General features: G+C 49.7%; 2 protein-coding genes across 5 annotated transcripts in view; both read left to right on the top strand.

Moving 5' to 3' along the window:
• The first annotated feature begins 475 nt into the window (after nt 1-475).
• Nucleotides 476-17,477, top strand: part of LOC120399389 — a 51,720-nt gene continuing 34,718 nt past the window's right edge. Inside the window, exon 1 of the mRNA XM_039527593.1 lies at nt 476-1,016. Within this exon, the coding sequence (XP_039383527.1) occupies nt 993-1,016 (24 nt within the window). The 5' untranslated portion in view covers nt 476-992. The remainder of the gene's footprint in view (nt 1,017-17,477) is intronic.
• Nucleotides 981-17,329, top strand: LOC120397105 (zinc finger protein 282-like). 4 transcript variants are annotated; one of them, XM_039522612.1, is made up of 10 exons: nt 981-1,043; nt 2,371-2,963; nt 4,848-5,249; nt 7,761-7,887; nt 9,564-9,677; nt 9,863-9,976; nt 11,978-12,082; nt 12,713-12,826; nt 14,668-15,558; nt 15,859-17,329. In XM_039522612.1, exons 2-10 carry the CDS (start codon nt 2,610-2,612, stop codon nt 15,888-15,890), a joined length of 2,253 nt encoding a protein of 750 aa, XP_039378546.1. In that variant the 5' UTR covers nt 981-1,043; nt 2,371-2,609; the 3' UTR covers nt 15,891-17,329. The 4 variants fall into 4 exon arrangements, with proteins under 4 accessions (XP_039378546.1, XP_039378545.1, XP_039378543.1 ...); XM_039522611.1 differs by having other exon boundaries at nt 7,806-7,887; nt 14,668-17,329; XM_039522609.1 differs by having other exon boundaries at nt 14,668-17,329.

Genomic DNA, 17,477 nt, shown 5'->3' with positions numbered 1-17,477 from the left:
GCTGCTAGTTCCACTAATGATAAACTTCTCACTGTTACCTTGTGCTTTCTCCACTGACCCATCCACTCATTTGTTGTATTCACCTGTTGATGTGACACCTGAAGGCCCCTCAGAAGCCTCGGTGGGTGTGGAATGCAGCTGTCCACTTACACTGGTGCCTCCAGCAAATTACCCACAAGGGAGCCTATTGCTGGGGCTGGAGTGAAGGGAAACCAAGGCTGGAGAGTGGATGGGTGTGGTAGGGGAAAAAGGGGAGCAGGCAGGTGAGAGCGAAGAGAAGGGGAAAAGGAGGAGTAGGGCCATAGGTGGTGGAACTGGCTGGAAGTGGTTTCCATCATACAGAGGCTTTACAGTTCGGTTCCATGGCTCTCCCACCCCCACTATATAAATTGTTCCAGCCCCCGAGTAGGGCCCAGATCCCCAAAGGCTCCAAGCGGCCATGGATTTCGGGCTCGGAGGATGTGGGCTGGGGGGCCAAGGCTCATGGGTGGGAGGAGAAAAGAGCTCCGGGGACTCACTAGCTGTCCGGGGTTCAGGCTGACAGTCAGTCACGGGGGGAGGGGGCCCCTTTCTTCTGCCACCCACAGGTGCTAAAACTCTCCCTACCTGCACGGAGGGTGACCGGAGCCCAGTTAAAGGAACCGCCCATTAGTTCGCGGCTTTGCCCCTCGGGTGGCCCCCCCCCGGCCCGGCCCCGCTTTGAAGCCGTATTGACACGTGTGTGACACCCGCTAACAAAAGTCCCCGGGCAACAAAGCGGCAGCCACGGCCGGTACCGGCCTTCCGCCGCCAGGGGCCGCTGCCGCCCCGCTCCGCTCCCGGCCCCGCAGCCAGGCCGCGGCTCCCTCCCGGCTGCGCTCGCTCTGCTCCGCCCGGCAGCGGGGCCGGCCCGTGGCGAGGCGGCGCCGGGACCCTGCCCAGCCCGGAGCGGGAGCGGAGCTCGGCCGGGCCGGGCCCGCTGGAGAAGCCCCGCCCGCCTCCCCGGGGGGGCCATGGCCGAGCGGGCCGCTGCCCAGGTGAGGGCCCGGAGCAGGGGCGCTGCGGTACGTAGCCCCGGTGCCCGGCCCGCGGGCTCCTTGCGGAGCCGGGGCACGTTGGCCCAGCGCCCCCCGGCTCCCGCAGGGGCTGGCTCGAGACCCCTCGGGCGGGGCGTCTACACGGCTGCTCCGAAGGGCCGGCAGGTGCGGAGCGGTGCCGCGGGCGGAGCTGCCTTTCCGTGCGGGGTCCGCTCCTGACTTCCCGGCCGGGGGGAGCGGGGCGTAGTGCTGTGCGCCCCCGGCCGCAGCCAGCCCCGGGTCCTAGCGCCAGAGAGAGCGGGGTGTGCAGCCGGGCAGGGGGAGGCTAGCGGGGACCCGCCTTGATGTCTGGTGAGCCCCTCGCTCGCCTGCCTCCGGGGGGCTTTGGAGCTCGTGCTTGGATGCAGCCAGGGCCTGGCGGCTGCAGGGGGTGTTGACAGGGCACCAGCATCGCTTTAGGCAGGAGGCTCATTGCAGTGTCAGCGTGTCACCTAATGTCCAGCAGCCTGATTCTATTTCCGACTTTGCTACTGACGTGGGTGAGTTGTTTCCAGGGCTTAATTTGTAATGAAAGTGGTGCCGGGGCTCAAGCAAATTTTTGACTTTCATAACTGACATGGCAAGGACAGAGATGCTGGGTCTATGAAGTGCTAAGCCTAGAGGTGCCAGGGCTCAGCTCTGGCAAGCCCTGGCACAAATTAAGCAGTGGGCATTTCATCCCTGACAGCCTGGCACACTGAAGCTGTAAACTGGGCATGGGAATAGAGTCTTATTTCTCACACAAGGATTCTGATCATGCATTAATGGTTCTTACAGTGCTTTGATGTGCAGGGATGAAAGGCTCTTGATCGGTAAGGGAGGAGCACAGTAGTTTGAACAGGTTGGGCCCAATGTTGAAAACTTCTAGATGTGCATGTTTCCCATGCAGTTCTGACTGTGCACACAAACTGTGTAATTGCCAATGTGCTGTACGGTGTCGTTGTAGCCGTGTTGGTCCCAGGATATTAGAGAGACAAGGTGGGTGCAGTAATATCTTCTGCTGGGCCACCTTCTGTTGGTGAGGGAGACAAGCTTTTGGGGCAGCCAGAGCTCTTCTTTAGGTCTGGGAAATGAACGGAAATGACCAGAACCAGGCATATGCATGTGCTGTTACCTGGACTTGTGTGGAATTGTGTGTAATTGTGCACTCATTTTGTATGTGCAGTTCCACACCTAACTTTTTCAAAACCAGGCTCGTAAAGCATTGCATAATTTTGTATTTAAAATAAGTAACTGAATATTTACATGCACCTGGTGTAGCTACACAATATCATTAGAGTTATGTGCATGAGAGGGTTTTCTCTCTGCTTTTTAGGTGTCATTCAAATAAAAAGCCAAGGAGTTTGACGAAGGGAGTGTTCTCGCTTGTTTGGATTCTGAACATTACACTGAACAGCGGCAGTGTAAGAACTGTACTAGGAGACAAGGGATGCAACCAACTCCCAGAGCTACTTAGAAACCTTTGACGTCTCTTTTCTAACAGATCAGCTGGAGGAATCGTAGAACTTGCCTGCTAGTGACATTGTAACATAGTAACATTTTACATTACAAACCATGCCAGCTCGCTGCGTAGTGGCCAGGTGTTCCAACACCACCCAAGATGGTGTATCCTTGTTCAAATTTCCAAAAGACCCTCACGTTAGGAGCCTTTGGGACAGATTTGTTCGGATGAAGAGAGCAGACTGGAGAGGGGGACACGACCGCTCGCTGATCTGCTCCGCGCACTTCACGGACGAGTGCTTTGACATTTCAAGCGTGACGCAAAAAAAATTAGAATTTGGAAAGCGGTTACTTCTAACCAAAACAGCAGTTCCGACTCTGAACGTCTGCCCGAGCGTGAACAGGAACCCACAGTCCCCATCACAACCAAAAGGAAGAGGAGCCTTCCGGAAAAAAATCATCCAAGAGGTACCTAAATGTTGGTTGATAAATAACAGTATGTATTTATATTGAGAGGAAGGCCAGTTCATGGCTGAAGCAAAGGATTGAGTGCCAGGAGTCATGGTTTCTGTTCCCACTTCTGCACTGACTTGCTTTGTCATTTTTTTGGACAGGCCACTTAACCTCAGTTTCTCTGTCTCTACCTGGGGAATAATACTTACGCCTCCCTGGGGTGGTTATGAGTCTTAATGTGTCTGTATTTGTAAATTGCTTTGAGATCCTCCAAAGGAGAGTGCTGCAGAAATGCAAAGTATTGGGATTAGAACTGGGTGAATATTTGTTGCCGAACTCTATGTGGAATTAGCTGGTTTTAGATGTTGGGAAACTTTGGCAAAAATGTAGCAGTTTTTTTGGGGGGAAAGTTGGTTGAGACAAAAGAGGTGAATGAAACTTCAACCTGGAGGATCTCTGTAGGCCTAGAGAAGTGAGCACAGGCCTAAGACCCCTGAACTCTATTTCCATGTCTGCTACTGACTGGCCTTAATAATGCTTTACGCTTCTCTAGTGCTTCATAAGCAGGGTTCACTGCAGTCTTCTCTCTAATTGGGGAGGTGATAAATGGAGGTTCATGCTCTCACACACCTAGCTCTCCTGATGCTCAGGCCAGTATTTAAACTGCTGGACCACAATACTCTTGAGGCAAGTTTCTTATCCCCAGCAGGTCTCAGTTGTCCCATCAGTACAAACAGCGATAATCCTGCTCTATTTAGGAAGCCAAGTAAGTTTGATGACTGAGGAGATCTTAATTTACGGAGAGGAAAACTAGGACACCGTGAAATGATTTGCCTAGGAAGCATAGTGATCTAGGGCATTAGATATTATTTGGGGACAGTTCTGGAAAAACATCAAGTTTATGACAAGGACATGAGGAGAAGAAGGGGACGTGGATTCAAATGTTGGTCCAGACACCTTTACTCTATGCCCTTGTGCAAATTGCTTAATATTTCTAAATGGTTTTTGCATGTGAATGCTGGAGATAGGGATCCTTGCCCACCGACCTGGGGTGTTGTGAGATTTGTTTGTACAGATTGTAGCACCGATTTTTGTACAGTTGGTTTGTTCCCGTCCCATCTGGTCCCTGCTGGGATATAACGCCATCTCCTGACGACGGAATAAATGTTGGTGCGCAGATGGGCCATAAGAGAGAGCGAGAGACCCAGGGTATGTCCGCACTGCGAGTTGGTTGTGTGATTCCCATTTTAAGGAGGCATATTTGCACTAGCTCGGATCGAGTTTACATGCTAAAATAGAGCACAGTTGCGGTGGTGCGAGCAGTGGGAGGGCGAGCCACCCCGAGTGTGTGCTCGCTGGACTTGGGCAGTGTGTCCTCAGAATGCTAGCGCTTCCTGCCACTCACAGCTGACACTACGCTTCTCTAGAGCTAGTGCCAATGTGTCTCTTCAAGCAGGGAATTCCAGCTCCAATGCGGACATCCCCTGGGAGTCTCGGGCCCTGTGGCAAGGAGACCTCATGCCAGGCTCATCAATTCTCTTCTCGTAAGACTGTTGTAGTGATCGACTCTTGTTTGTAAATGAACGTGACTAGAAAAGCTCTTGCCTTATATTGCAGTTTTCCTCAAACAAATTAGGACCAAACCCAAGCTGCATGGGACATTTCAGTTCAATGCCATTCCCATTGACCCTTATAAATGAGGATTATAATGAAAATGTCAGCAGCTTTTTAACCATCACTTCCGGAATGTGAGCCGATGATGATAAAGATGCAACCCTTGAATAGTCTGGGCGGCCTGGTGCATGTGAGCGGCTGCTTGTCCTGGTTTTTTTTTGTAGCTAACTTTGCCGATAGGGAACGTGACCCCAACTCTGTTTTCATTTTCCGTCCTTGAAACAGGCTGATGAATGGGAGGTGGAACCGCAGCCCCTGGCCGTCTTACAGCCACCGGTCCTCCCTGAGCAAACATCTGAACAAGAACCACCATCTCCAAGAGCAGAAGTTTCCCTTCGGACGGTATTAGCCGCCGTCCAAGCTGTTGAGAGGAAATTAGATTCTCACGCCACGAGGTTGCTGGGTCTGGAAGGGAGAATGTGGATGGCTGAAAAAAAACTAATAGGCTGTGAGAAGACAGCGGTGGAGTTTGGGAACCAGCTGGAGAGTAAGTGGGCCGTGCTGGGAACTCTGATCCAGGAGTACGGGCTGCTGCAGAGGAGGCTGGAGAACATGGAGAACCTGCTGAAGAACAGGAACTTCTGGATCCTGAGACTCCCCCCAGGCACTACTGGGGAGGTCCCCAAGGTAACTAGTTTTATCTGTATGGTGGTAATGCCTAAGAGCCCCAGTCACAGACCAGGACCCTACTGTGGCAGTGCTGTACAAACACAACAGAGAGATCCCAAGGAATCTACAGGAGAAGTATCGGACGAGCTGGAATGGGGGTAAAGACAAGGAGACGTTTCTTGTTGATGTGATGGGCAGTGGAGGGTGACATGAGCTAGGAAAATAAGCCTTGTAGCAGCACATCTCCGCTAGCACTAAGGAGGTAGAAGTCAGCATAGAGTAGAAAGGATGGTCTTGTAGTTAATGCACAGGTCTGGGAATTGAGATCTGGCTCTAGTTATTAGTTAGTCCTGCCTTGAGTGCAAGGGACTGGACTAGATGATCCGAGTCCCTTCCAGTCCTACCCTGCTGTAATTCTATGATTCATTTCCCAGCTCTGCCGTAAACCCTGTGTGGTCTTGGATATGCCTCTTAACTTCTCTGAGCCTCATCTTTAAAATGGGGATGATATTTACCTCCCGCACAGGGGTACCTGAGGCTTAAGCCACCAGTATTAGTAAAGCATTTTTAATGCTTCAAATGGAAGGGGCCATACCATGTTAAAAGGTTTAAGTAAGTCCCTTCTATTACCAGATACACAAGGGATTTTTTTCACAGGCCCGTTCTTTTCCCCATCCAATCTCTGTCTTTGCTGTTCTAAAAGTGCTCAGATTTGACGGGGCTGCAGAGGGTCTTTCGAGCCAACCGCCACGCTGGTCAGAACTAGTTAGACAACTTTCACCCCATGCCCGTCTCATGCTGGTGGGAGCAGTTGCGGGAAAGGGGAGGGAATGGAAGAACTAATCTAACATCTGGAAAAACCTCTCCAGATTAATTAAAGCACAGAAGCCCAAAGTTATAGCCAGAGAAGGAACCCCCACCCCCACCCCATCTGTCTATTTTAGGTACTTATATGGCCCTGGATGAGAGTGCCTCCCCATCTTTTAACGTGTTTATCCCTGCAACTGCCCTGGGAGGTCAGGCAGTGCTATAATCCCCAGGTGTAAATCTGAGGCACAGAGAGACTGTGATTTGCCCAAGGTTCCTCGGGATATTCATGGAAGAATAGGAATTGAACCCCGGCTAGTGCTGTAAGCACTGGACTAACCTTCCTGTCTGCTCTTACCTGCCCTTTTCGGTTTTCAACTTTCCCCGCCGCCTCTTTGCCATTTGAGAGCCTTCCCCCGCAGCACGCTGCACTTCTCATAAGTAGAGCCCCCTGGGCCTGTGCGTTTCAAAATGTTACCCTCTCATCCCAGAGACCAGCTGAGCGATTCTAATAAGCCTACCAGCCTGAAAGAGGTTGGATTTTCCACACTCAAACTTTTCTTTTGTGTGTGAAACCCCACTTGCAATGAAACCTGCTTTGCCTCTCTCTGGTACGCTTTCCTGTCTGTTTTTCTTCAGAAACTTTGCTGCACCTGGGAGAGAATTGTATAGATGGACCCATGAACAGAGGGGGTGCAAATGGGAACCACCTAGATCGGTTAACGTCAGTGTTACTCAAATTGAATGTTATGAAATTCCAACACAGTGAAAACAATCCATTCATATGTGGTTAGTTAATGCACCTTACTGACTGGCATTTACTGTGCTTCTCAGATGATTCTGGTTCCTTGGAGCTGTTCGGTCAAATTCAGTCAATGTTAGTTAGACCCTTCTCATTGGAAAATCAAAGATGCTTAAGCTGCAGATTGCAAAGTGAATCATTTTTATTTGATTAAACTCCCATTATCCTGCATGAGAGTGGATGGGTGGTTATGGGCTCAGACATTCTCTGCAGACAGGCTTCCAATCACGGAAACCATTGGCACAACTAGCGCTAGCTGGTCCCCCTGGTTGGCAGATGGAAAAGCCAATGTCTGAATGGGCTGCAGACATGGAACGACCCTGTTCTTTAAATGTGATCCTTCCAGATGACAGTAAAGATGGGGGTGCCATTGCTTGCTCTGTGAATTAATAGAGGAGCTCAATGTTAGATTTGCTTTTATGAATAATTACCGGTAATTTAGAGATGGGCATGAACCAAAGCTTTGGTTTTAAGCATCCTGTTGCTATAATGGACAGAACAAAACCCCAGATTCAGAAGAGTCCCAAACTGCAATGTTTGCAATCCAACATTTCTCTAAATCTTCATGTTCAAAGATAATCTGTTATAAACGTTCTGCTTCTCACGTGTTTCTGCAAGGACAATAGAGATGGATCTTGACGGGGGCCTCTGGGACCTACTGTCATGTTAAATAACAACAGTGTCAAGCTGCAAACTCTGACCCCTGTATGGAGCCAGATCCCTCAGCTAGTGTAACTAGGTGTAGCTGCTTTGAAGTCAGTGGAGTATTGCTGATTTATACTAGTGAATATCTGCCCCATAGTATCTTGATTCTTGCTAAGCTCAAATTAAATTAACTTTAAAACATTCTTAGAGTTAAAATAAAAAGGTGGGTGTGACAGAATCAGAAGGTGGTGGGTGTCTCCCCCTTGTGATTTCAGGTGCCGGTGACATTTGATGACATCTCGGTCTATTTCAACGAGCAGGAATGGAAAAGCTTGAATGAATGGCAGAAGGAGCTTTACAAGAATACGATGAAGGGGAATTATGAGACCCTGATCTCACTGGGTAAGGATCGGTTTTCACTCCTTTATTAGAAGTGGTGAGAACTTTCCTGGACTGGATTTCCTCCCGCTCACAGTTCCTTTGATTTTTTGCTGGGCCAATGCCATTAGTCTTCCATATGTTTAGGAATGCTCAAGTTCCTCTCATCCTTCTGTGGAAGAAGTGCCAAAATATACACTCTTGAGCCTAAGGCCACCACTGCTTCTGATCCCGTACTAGAAGCTGAGTGGGATCTACATGTTCAAGTTCAATCTAGATACAGAAAGTTGCTAGTTTCCATGTCAGCTGTTGATGCAAAATCTCTCCAAAGAGAAACAACTAAAGAGTCAAGTCCAGGGCAATATAAACCGCAAGCAGGTGCACTTCCTCCTGCAGATCCATGGGAAGCATAAGATCATTAGCACTGACGGTCCCGTCTGCACTGGAGAAGGAACAGTGCTTTCACTGGCATCGTGGGTTCCCCCAGCATGGCTGATTTTGTGTAGACAGGGACAGAATAGCTAACTAAAATTCACCGTTCTTGAGGAATTGTTGCCCTTGGTGGCCAAAAATGATGCTGATGACAGTGTTACATTGGGGTTGAAAAGGCTGATGTGAGAGTGTCGGTCCTTTCCGCATCGAGGGCATATGCAGCTCAGTATTGAGGAAGGGATTACGCTCTGTGCCTGCTGCTGTGTATGACTCAGTGCCTCAGGATCACGATCTGAGTAACCCCATCCCTGATTGCTCGCCAGCGCGATCTGTTTGTTGCTGCCAACTCCCAGTTGCAATGTTGCACTGCTTCAGGTTATGCTGCAGTGTGTCCTTGAAACGTTTCTTCTGGCTGCCTCGTGTACAGTTACCCGCTGCCAGTTTTCCAGTCCACAGCTGCTTTGGCATTCTGGTGTCCTCCATCCTCAACAGCGTAGCTATGATGCAATGACCATGCGTCAATCCCTGTGGAGTTGCTTTGTTCTTGAGTAATATGCTGTATTGACATACAATAACTCTTCCATTTAGGGACCCTTTCCCCCATGGTCAAATGACTGTATGGTGTAAAGAACGCTTGGAACCAACTTAGAGTCCAACTCACAGCCCCTGCTAGGAACAGAGGAGGAGGGTGTTGAATGATCTCTTCACGTCCCCCACAGTAAACACAATCCCACAGCCCAACTCAGGCTCTGGCGTCAAGCCTCGAAATGACCAGCCATTCATCATTCCCAAAGGAGAACATAGAATTAACCTCCTCCAGTGAACGAGCTTCCAAGATCTTCCCTGGAATCTGGCCTCTCTGGAGCAATATCAGCAGTTTGGATGATGAATCCAGGCTATTCATCCCAGCCTCATTATCCATAACGTGGGGAGTGAAAAGAACCAGCATTTGGGCAGTAGAGACAATGGGGCCCTGATCTTGTTTGGAGCCTCTAGGTGCTACTATATTGCAGGTAGTAACAGTGATGACTGGGGAAGTTAATGGGCCTACTCGCCGCAATAAGTCCTGTGCTTGGAAGTAAGCACCTGCAGGATTGGCCCCTCACTAGACAATGTTTAAGTAAACCAGGTTCTACTTTTCATTGAAACTGATTTTGTTATAAATAGCTAATGAATATCTCAGTTGAAAGGATTATTTTAATCCCTGTGTAACTGATCTGAATAAAACATCCTACCGTATCCCACCTAATATCATCTCCCATGAACAGACTATGCTGTTTCTAAACCTGACATCCTGTCCCGGATAGAGCGAGGGGAGGAGCCGTATATCGGGGATCCTCTGGACTCTGAAGAAAGGAAAATCTCCATTGAACCGCATGTCAGTGAGTAATGGATTAAAATACAGTAATTTAGAGAGAGCGCGGGAACGGCAAAGCAAGAACCAAAGTTCTTGTGAACCTCGGTGGCTCTAGCTTTTCAGACATTGTGATGTGCTGCCAGCAGCTAAACAGATACTCGATAAACATAATGGAATTCTCTCTCTTTCCTCCCCCTCTCCCCCGAGCAGACTCTCCCGTTGCTGCACCTGGCCGGTTGTGCCAGACCGAACAAGGCGCAGAGCCGTGTGTCGGGGAACAGGGCGATGCTAAGGAAAGAGGTGTCCCTGCAGACCCCAGCACAGGTCAGTAATGGATTGAAACCATTCCAAAGGGTAAAGTTCACCTCTTCAGCCAGGGCACCTGCACAAAGGCTAGACATCCCGTAAGTCCCACTGGGCTTGCGCTGTCCCGCTACACAGGGGTGAGAGAAGGAGAAAGCTGGCAATTCTGCCCACGCCAGACCCCAATTGAATGCAACAGTAACAAGATAAACCACGTTTTCCGACTTGCAAGAGCAGCCAACCAACCAAAACTAATGTAACTCGACAGTGGCTCCCATTTGGGCCTCAACAACTAAAAGAAACGAAAGCTGTTGGAACAGCCAGAGTCAGACCAAATCAGTTCCTTGGTCGCCTGCTGAACAGCCGTTCTCAAACTACGCTTGGAGTTGTGAGTTAGTGACGAGGAAAAAGTGAGAGACGTTCGTATCAGTGGGGTAAAATAAATGCCTCGGAAATAGACACATCGATTGACAGCAAAATGAAGGTAATGGTGAAGGAGTGATCAGATCTACCTCAATTTACAGAATCCAGTATCTAATGCCAGCTTTCTACCACTGCCTAACAGCACTTACCACTCTACATTTAACATGTTTGATAGAAGGAAAGTTATTGATCTTCTGTCAAAATGCAGGATAACAGGTAGAAATATTTACCTCCAAATACCCATCTCCTTATGCTTGCACAGTGTGATCAGAGATGGGAAAAAAGTGGTGGGATTCTTCCTAAGACCCACTTCCAATCTCCACTTTGCCATTTTGGGACTCCACAATGGATGACTCAGGTCATTACGTGATACTTCCCCTTTTTTTCCCTTGTGAGCTTCAATCAGCTTTGAAAGTTTAAAATGTTGGGAGTTCAGTTGCCATCAGTAGGCTCCAGAGGCCACACCTTATCAATTTGAATAGGAGCAGTGTGTATCTTTCTGAGCTATAGTTCAAAGCTGTTTGCACACTCAAGCAGATATAATTGTGTTGATTAAATTCAGTCAGCATGCAACCATAAGCGCCAGGTTTTTTTTTTTTAAATGAAAGCTTAGATTCTGGAGCACAAGGTAACAGCAACCAGGAAATGTGGGCAGGCTGTCGTAGCCGCTACAGACCGACCCAGTTCAACCTCTCCTTATATATACCTGTACAGTACCTTCTAATTTAGCTAAGGCATTAGTAATACTCCCACTCTGTACTGATAGCATCAAGCTATATGTATGATACTATCTCCTTATCTATACCTGTGCCATTTATCGTGTGCTTGTATATACCTACATATTGTCTTTTGTATCACCAAGATCACCTATACGTTCCCTTTTGCCAGTGTGTAGTTCAAACCAAAGTTAGGGCTTGATGCAGAAATTGTTGGGTGATTTTCTTTGGTCTGCATCATGCAGGAGGTCAGGCAAGATGTAATGGTCCCTTCTGGCATTAAAAATTTATGAATCTGAATACTTCAGTGTGGTCTGATGTGCTGTCTAGAGTCTGCAGCACTAGCTAAATGATTTTGAACAGTGACCTAAAGCTCTGTAATGTTGCACATGTGGTTATACCAATGCCCACCTTAGGACTTGCCTCTGTGAGCATTCTCTGGATATCCACAGAGCTTAAAGAAAGAGAAACTAGCCCTCCACAAAACCTTTGCTGGCTTCTGCAGATTGTATAATTCCCTGTCCATCTGGGTATTTCTAGTGTGTCCATTGCTGTAGTAGCTAGGCCCTTTTATCATTTTCTACCATCTCTCTTTATATTTCTACAGCATCCATCGCTGCACTAAAGCACTTGTTACATAGTCAAGAGAGATGAGAACACTTTCCAAAGTCCCCCCTTCTCTTTGAAACTGTCTTGGGGACTAATCTCTGCCCATGTCAGCACTTAATAGGAAGGGATGGACAATCACAATGTTATTTCTAGTTTAGCCCGTGTGTGTCTCTTCAGACTAATATCGCACCAGGTGCTTGGTAAGAATGAGTCAGTGAGGTGTATGAATAAAACAGCCTCTATTATTACCTCTTTCCATGAACCAATTATACAGTCTCTGGCTGTGACGCTTTATCATGGATTAAACGAGAGGAACAGTCCGGTGCTGAGAATCAGGACCACGTTGGGGAAGGAGAGCTCTGTACACACCCCAGTGCTGGTGAGTGATGCACCAAGCTGCCCAAACAGTGAGGGAAATCCAGTGAAACCTTTGGCCCGGACTCTGGCTGGTCCCTGTACAGATGAGCAAGAGATGATAGCGCAAGGCGCCTTCTCCTATCCTGGCAGTTGCAGTCCTTGGTGCTGAGGTTGCTCCCTGCTAGTCCCCCAGTGAGCTGTACCCCCAAAAGGAGACACTAGGTCCTTACCCCTCCCCCCACCACTTCCACACTACCAGCGGGGCTGGCCAGCGACAGAGGTGAGTGCACGCTGCTCCCGCCGAAGGGCTGGTGCAGACTCTGGGCTCCCAGGGAGCTCTCCTGAAGCAAAGCCTGGGGCAGTGCTGTTCTGCACAGCTCCGTTCTAGGCCCCCCACGCCTATCGGTACCACCTGCCCCTGTACGGACGCAGGCAGCCAGCACCTTTGGATTTCCACCCATCTCAAGTTCTCCTGCCTCTGAGGCCTTCTGCATTTGTTTCCTCTGGATCCTCAGAGAAATGTTTGTAGCCCATCAGAATGCGTGTCTCCTCCAGCCCAGAAACAGCACTGGGTTACGGTCAGTTTACGTTTCCTTGTGTAGTGTTTGTGGAGATCAGCAAAGCAATGCGTTACTCTGTCTGCCACGAACAGGCCGCCCAGCTTCTGCACGCGACGCTTCGTGCCGGAGGGACGTCGAGGAAGAGCCAAGTGTGCGGGATATGCAGGTGCTGGAGGAAAGGCGAATCCATACAGAGCTCTGCACAGGTGAGATGGATTGTAATAACTTCAATAGGCTGTGAAATAACAGCTGGAAATCCTCTTTTCCTCAAACCCAGGAGATGATTTGCAATCTCGACGCTATCCAAAGGCAACTATTACAAGAGAAATGCTGTTTCCTAAGCTTGACAGTCACATGATGTAGCTGAGTTAACATGATCAGAATCTTCACTTATGCGTTACCCATAGTTCTTAGCTCAAACCTCTGAGCCTAGCATTGCATTAACACAAGATTCAGTTCGCATTTAATTTTTCTTCTCTTTTCTTTTATAAAGACAGAAAAGAGGAAACAAATAGGGGAGGAGGGAGAAGCTACCTGTGTTGCTATTGAGACGTGTCTGTTGGGTTTTTGCAATGCCGTATGTCGTTTGTTCGCAGCACTCAGTAAAAATATCAAATGCCCAGCAGCAGCATTGGACTGGGTAGCGCAGTGTAACCTCTGCAGCTGCATTGAATCACGGACTAACTATTTCATAGACATTTTTACAGCACGTTCAAAAAAACACTTTTTATGCATTATGACTTTAAAACTATGTTTAAACCACCCCCCCGAATGTCCTAAGCAGTTATTCCTCCCTGACTAGCCACACGTGAAATTTTGAAATGGGCTAGATCCTCAGCTGTTGTAAATTGGTGGAGCTCCATCAAGGTCAATGGAGGAATCATAGGCACCAACTTCTCGACCCCCCTACCCCCGCTCCACCCCGGCCCTGCCCCAACTCCACCCCCATTCCAACCCCTTCCCCCAAAGTATCCGCCCCCTCCCTGCCTTTATTCCTACTCCTTCCCTAAATCCCCACCCCGGCCCCACCTCTTCCCCGCCTCCTTCCCGCTCCTCCCCCCTCCCTCCTGGAGCTTGCCACAGCTGTTTGGCAGTGGCAAGCGCTGGGAGGTAGGCAGAGGAGTGGGGATGTGGCACACTCGGGACGAGATGGAGGAGGAGGAGATGAATGAGGTGGGGCAGGGCGGGGAGCTTGGCTCACCCACTGATTTTTTTCCCCATGGGTGCTCCAGCCCCGGAGCACCCATGGAGTCAGTGCCTAGGGCAGGAATGACGATTTACCACAGCTGAGAATTTGACCCACAAGTTTAAGATACTACTTAGCGCCAATATCGGCAGCAAAATTACAAAACGGAGAAGGTTAATTATCTTTCTCCATAAATGTCCAGACAGATCTCACTCCAACTTTTGGAAGGGGGGGCGGGAAAGAAATCTCCTTTGGTTTCAGACCATGTATGAAAAGTTTCAGGGCAACGGGTAACTTGAAGACTGAGATTCTGAAAATAGGATTATAATGGAACAGAATTTCAACCTTAACTAGATAGATTTTGTTCTCCAGCTGTCTAGACCTTCTGGGCTCGGCGCTGACCCTTCATACTCCCTGGTACTTAAATACACCCTTTTCCCAGCGCTCCACCCAAAGGTGTGAAGCTTCTGGTTTACAGACAAGTTTTCAGGCCAGAAATCTCCTCTCAGTTTAGATGCTTTTCAGAAGTGCTGAGCAGGAAGGGGGGTTGCTCTGCTGATTTGAAACCGGGCCCTACATCGTGTGTGCGCACTCATTATTTATCTTGGGTAAAGTTTTCAAAAGCGCCTTAATCCCAGTTTCAAAAGTCTCTAGTAACTTTTCAAAACGGGACTAAGTTTCATAAGTCCCCTAGGCTCTTTTGAACACTGTACCCTTGTCTACTTTATCGGCCAAGTTCAGTAAGCCGACACGTTTATTTTTCTGCATTGAGTCACTGAATGGCTGAATCAGCTGAGGCTTCCTTTCTCTGGCTCGCAGGCCAAGGGAGTGATGTCTCTGATTCTCTCTCTCTTGCTGCAGATGAGGTGATTGTGATTAAAACGGAGGTGCAGGAGCATGAGGAAGATCCTGAAGACTTGGAGCCGCGTGACATGCTCCTGGGAAGTTCAGGGGAAAGTGTTTCCCAGAGTCTGGTTGCTACCACAGCCTGGGAGGGTCAGTGCGGCTCTGTAACGCCGCCAGGGAGCCCGGCAGGCATTGTCTTGGGGGAGCCGACTCCACGTGGAAGAGATTTCGGTGGCATCAAGCCTCTCGTCCATCAGGCAAGCCACGCGGGAGGGAGGCCGTATGTCACGTGTACTAAGGGTGGGAAGAGCTTCCGGCTGAAAGTGAGCTTTGGGAAACAGCACAGGAGCCGTGCCAGAGAGAGACCTTATCAGTGCATCGAGTGTGCCAGGAGCTTCCGGTGCCATTCGGAGTTCATCCGACACTGTGCGAGCCACCCTGGGGAGAGGCCATACAAATACGCCGGCTGTGAGCAGACCTGCAGCCGGAAGTGGTTCCTTCTGAATCACCGACAAGTCTGCGTGGAGGAGAGGCCGTTCCAGTGCGTTGTGTGTGGGAAGAGCTTCCGGCTGAAGGAGAGTTTCCTCAGACACCAGCGGGGCCACGGGAAGGAGAATCCCCAGGACTGCACGGAGCGCGGCAAGGGCTGCAGCTGCCACGCCGAGCTCTGTGCGAGCCAGCGGCTCCAGGCCGGGGGGAAGGCCGGCCAGTGCGCTGAGGGTGGGGAGACATCTGCTGAGAAGCAGCATCTGCCCAACGGCCAGCGAGCCTGCTCTGGGGAGAGGCCGTTCCAATGCACCATCTGCGAGAAGAGGTACAAGGTCAGGGCTAGCTTCCACAAGCACCTGCAGAGCCACGAGACCGGGATGCCCTGCAAGCGTGAGAAGTGCGGGGCTGACTTCCCAGGTACGCTGCCGCCACAGGGTCAGCAGAGGGCAGACCAGACCGAGCAGGCGTCCCCAGGGCAAAGACCGGAGACCGGGAAAGCACCAGGGAGTGGGATGGGTGACTAGGTGGTAACTAGCGTGTTACGTCCAGACCAGTTCATCCCTGCGCTTGGTAGGCTGGAAAAGCGCCCGCAACCTCCTTCCGGCCTCGGGGCTGGAGTGTGGGTGGGTGGGGTGGGGCTCTCCCTGGCCAATTGTAAATGACTCTGTTGGGCGGCCGTCTAAAGGGCTGCTCCCCCGGCATCTCATCCTCCTGCAGGCTCCCTGGACAAACCCGTGAAGAGCGTCTGATCTCTGCTCTGCACCAGCTGACAACTGCACGCGAGATTCCCGTGCTTTGCTCGCTCGACGCTGCAGGGGGAGGCAGGATCTGCCGAAGGGCGGGTGACGTAAAAGCCTGCTCTCTAGCTTGCCAGAGCCTGAAGAAATCTGCCTGCGTGAAAGGGTTAACTGCTGCAGTTCAGCAAATACCTGGTTCCTTCATGGTAAAAACCTCGGAGTGCTGAGTCCAGATCCTTCTTCCTAGGTCTGCCTGACTCCTCCCCTTCTCAGGATCATGCTCCCCCCACACCCCTGGAGCGGTCTCCTTGTTCTCATCTGCACAGAGCCATTTCTCCTCTCCGAGCAATCCCCGTCCCTTCCTCCTCCTGCCAGTCAATAATCCCCACTCCCGGTCTGTTTTCCTGTGCCGTGTCTTCTCCTACTTCGCTGGTAAACTCTGGGGCAGTGTCCGAGTCTAGGTCTGTGCAGTGCTATTTATATGTGCCACCTTGCTGGATAAATGACTTCTAAAGGCATCAGACCGAATGTTCACAAGCTTGCCCCCCAGTTCCCTGCGAGCTGGGCTGGTGGGGCAGCATGCCTGGGTCCCGATGAGCAGAGTCAGGGCTGGGGTTTAGGTTAGTCAATGGGGCTGAAATCTCATCAGTTGTTGCTGCAAGATTTGTGTCCTAACACCTGCTCTCCTAGTGGGAAGGTGTCGCCGTCCTGTAGCGCCGAAGCCCTTCTCTCGCTGGCTCTCCTCCAAAATAGGTTTCCTTTGGTCCGAGGTTCAGAGGATAATCTCAGCATTAGGGCTGCACCTGGCCTGTCCTCCTCGAGTTTTGTTTGTTTAGGGTTTTTTTTTTCTTGCATCTCTCTGTGTGGGTTTTTATAGGGACTTATATTCTCACATGTATAATGGCAGCCAAACCCCATCATCGCTCACTGGTGGGAATGGCTGCTGATCCTTCCCCACCATGAATGATTTGTGGGGAATAGTGGGCTGTTATGAACACTGAGAAGCTGAACTTGGGTAGCGTCAACGATTCTCCCGATGATGCTACGATTTAGGAGCAGTTTCATAAATACTCTGAGCAGGGAAATTCCAGGTTTGTGAAGTTACGGAAACGGCACAGTTTTTCTTATGTAAGTGTATATTGCTTCTGATACCCCTTCCACTCGCACCGGTGTTTTAATAACACCGGGTTACTTACATTCCCCTCTACTATTGCTGGGTACCATTTTGCTTTTGCTTTTTGTACCATATGAGGCTTAATTTGGTTTTATTACTGGGTGGGCTGTATATAGTCTGCATCCGAATTGTCTTGAAATGGATATGTTTGCCATGCAAAGCTCTTGTCTGCCTTTCTTCTGTACCTCTTTGTCTTCTAACCTGGATGACAAATCTGTCATGTAACATTGTCTGTCTGACATTTATTCTAATAAAAACAATTGTAACAAAAGTGAAATGGACACAAAACATATTGATTCAAAAAATAATTGTCCATTGTGGTGAGGGTTGGGTGTGGCGACTACAAAAAACAGACCTGGTGCCTCTTTGGAGGACTATGGTTAAAAACACACCATCCCTAAAGGTGAATTGCAAAGGGGATAGAA

The sequence above is a fragment of the Mauremys reevesii genome, linkage group 2 (genome assembly GCF_016161935.1).
Source record: "Mauremys reevesii isolate NIE-2019 linkage group 2, ASM1616193v1, whole genome shotgun sequence".
Lineage (NCBI taxonomy): Eukaryota > Metazoa > Chordata > Testudines > Geoemydidae > Mauremys > Mauremys reevesii.
Note: the sequence above shows the minus strand (reverse complement) of the source record. Positions and strands in the feature narration are given on the sequence as shown.

Coding starts and splice junctions, on each gene's coding strand:
- LOC120397105 (XM_039522609.1), top strand. CDS start 2,610: ATGCCAGCTCGCTGCGTAGTGGCCAGGTGTTCCAACACCACCCAAGAT. Junction 5,250..7,760: donor CTACTGGGGAGGTCCCCAAG/GTAACTAGTTTT, acceptor TTGTGATTTCAG/GTGCCGGTGACATTTGATGA. Junction 9,678..9,862: donor CTCCATTGAACCGCATGTCA/GTGAGTAATGGA, acceptor TCCCCCGAGCAG/ACTCTCCCGTTGCTGCACCT.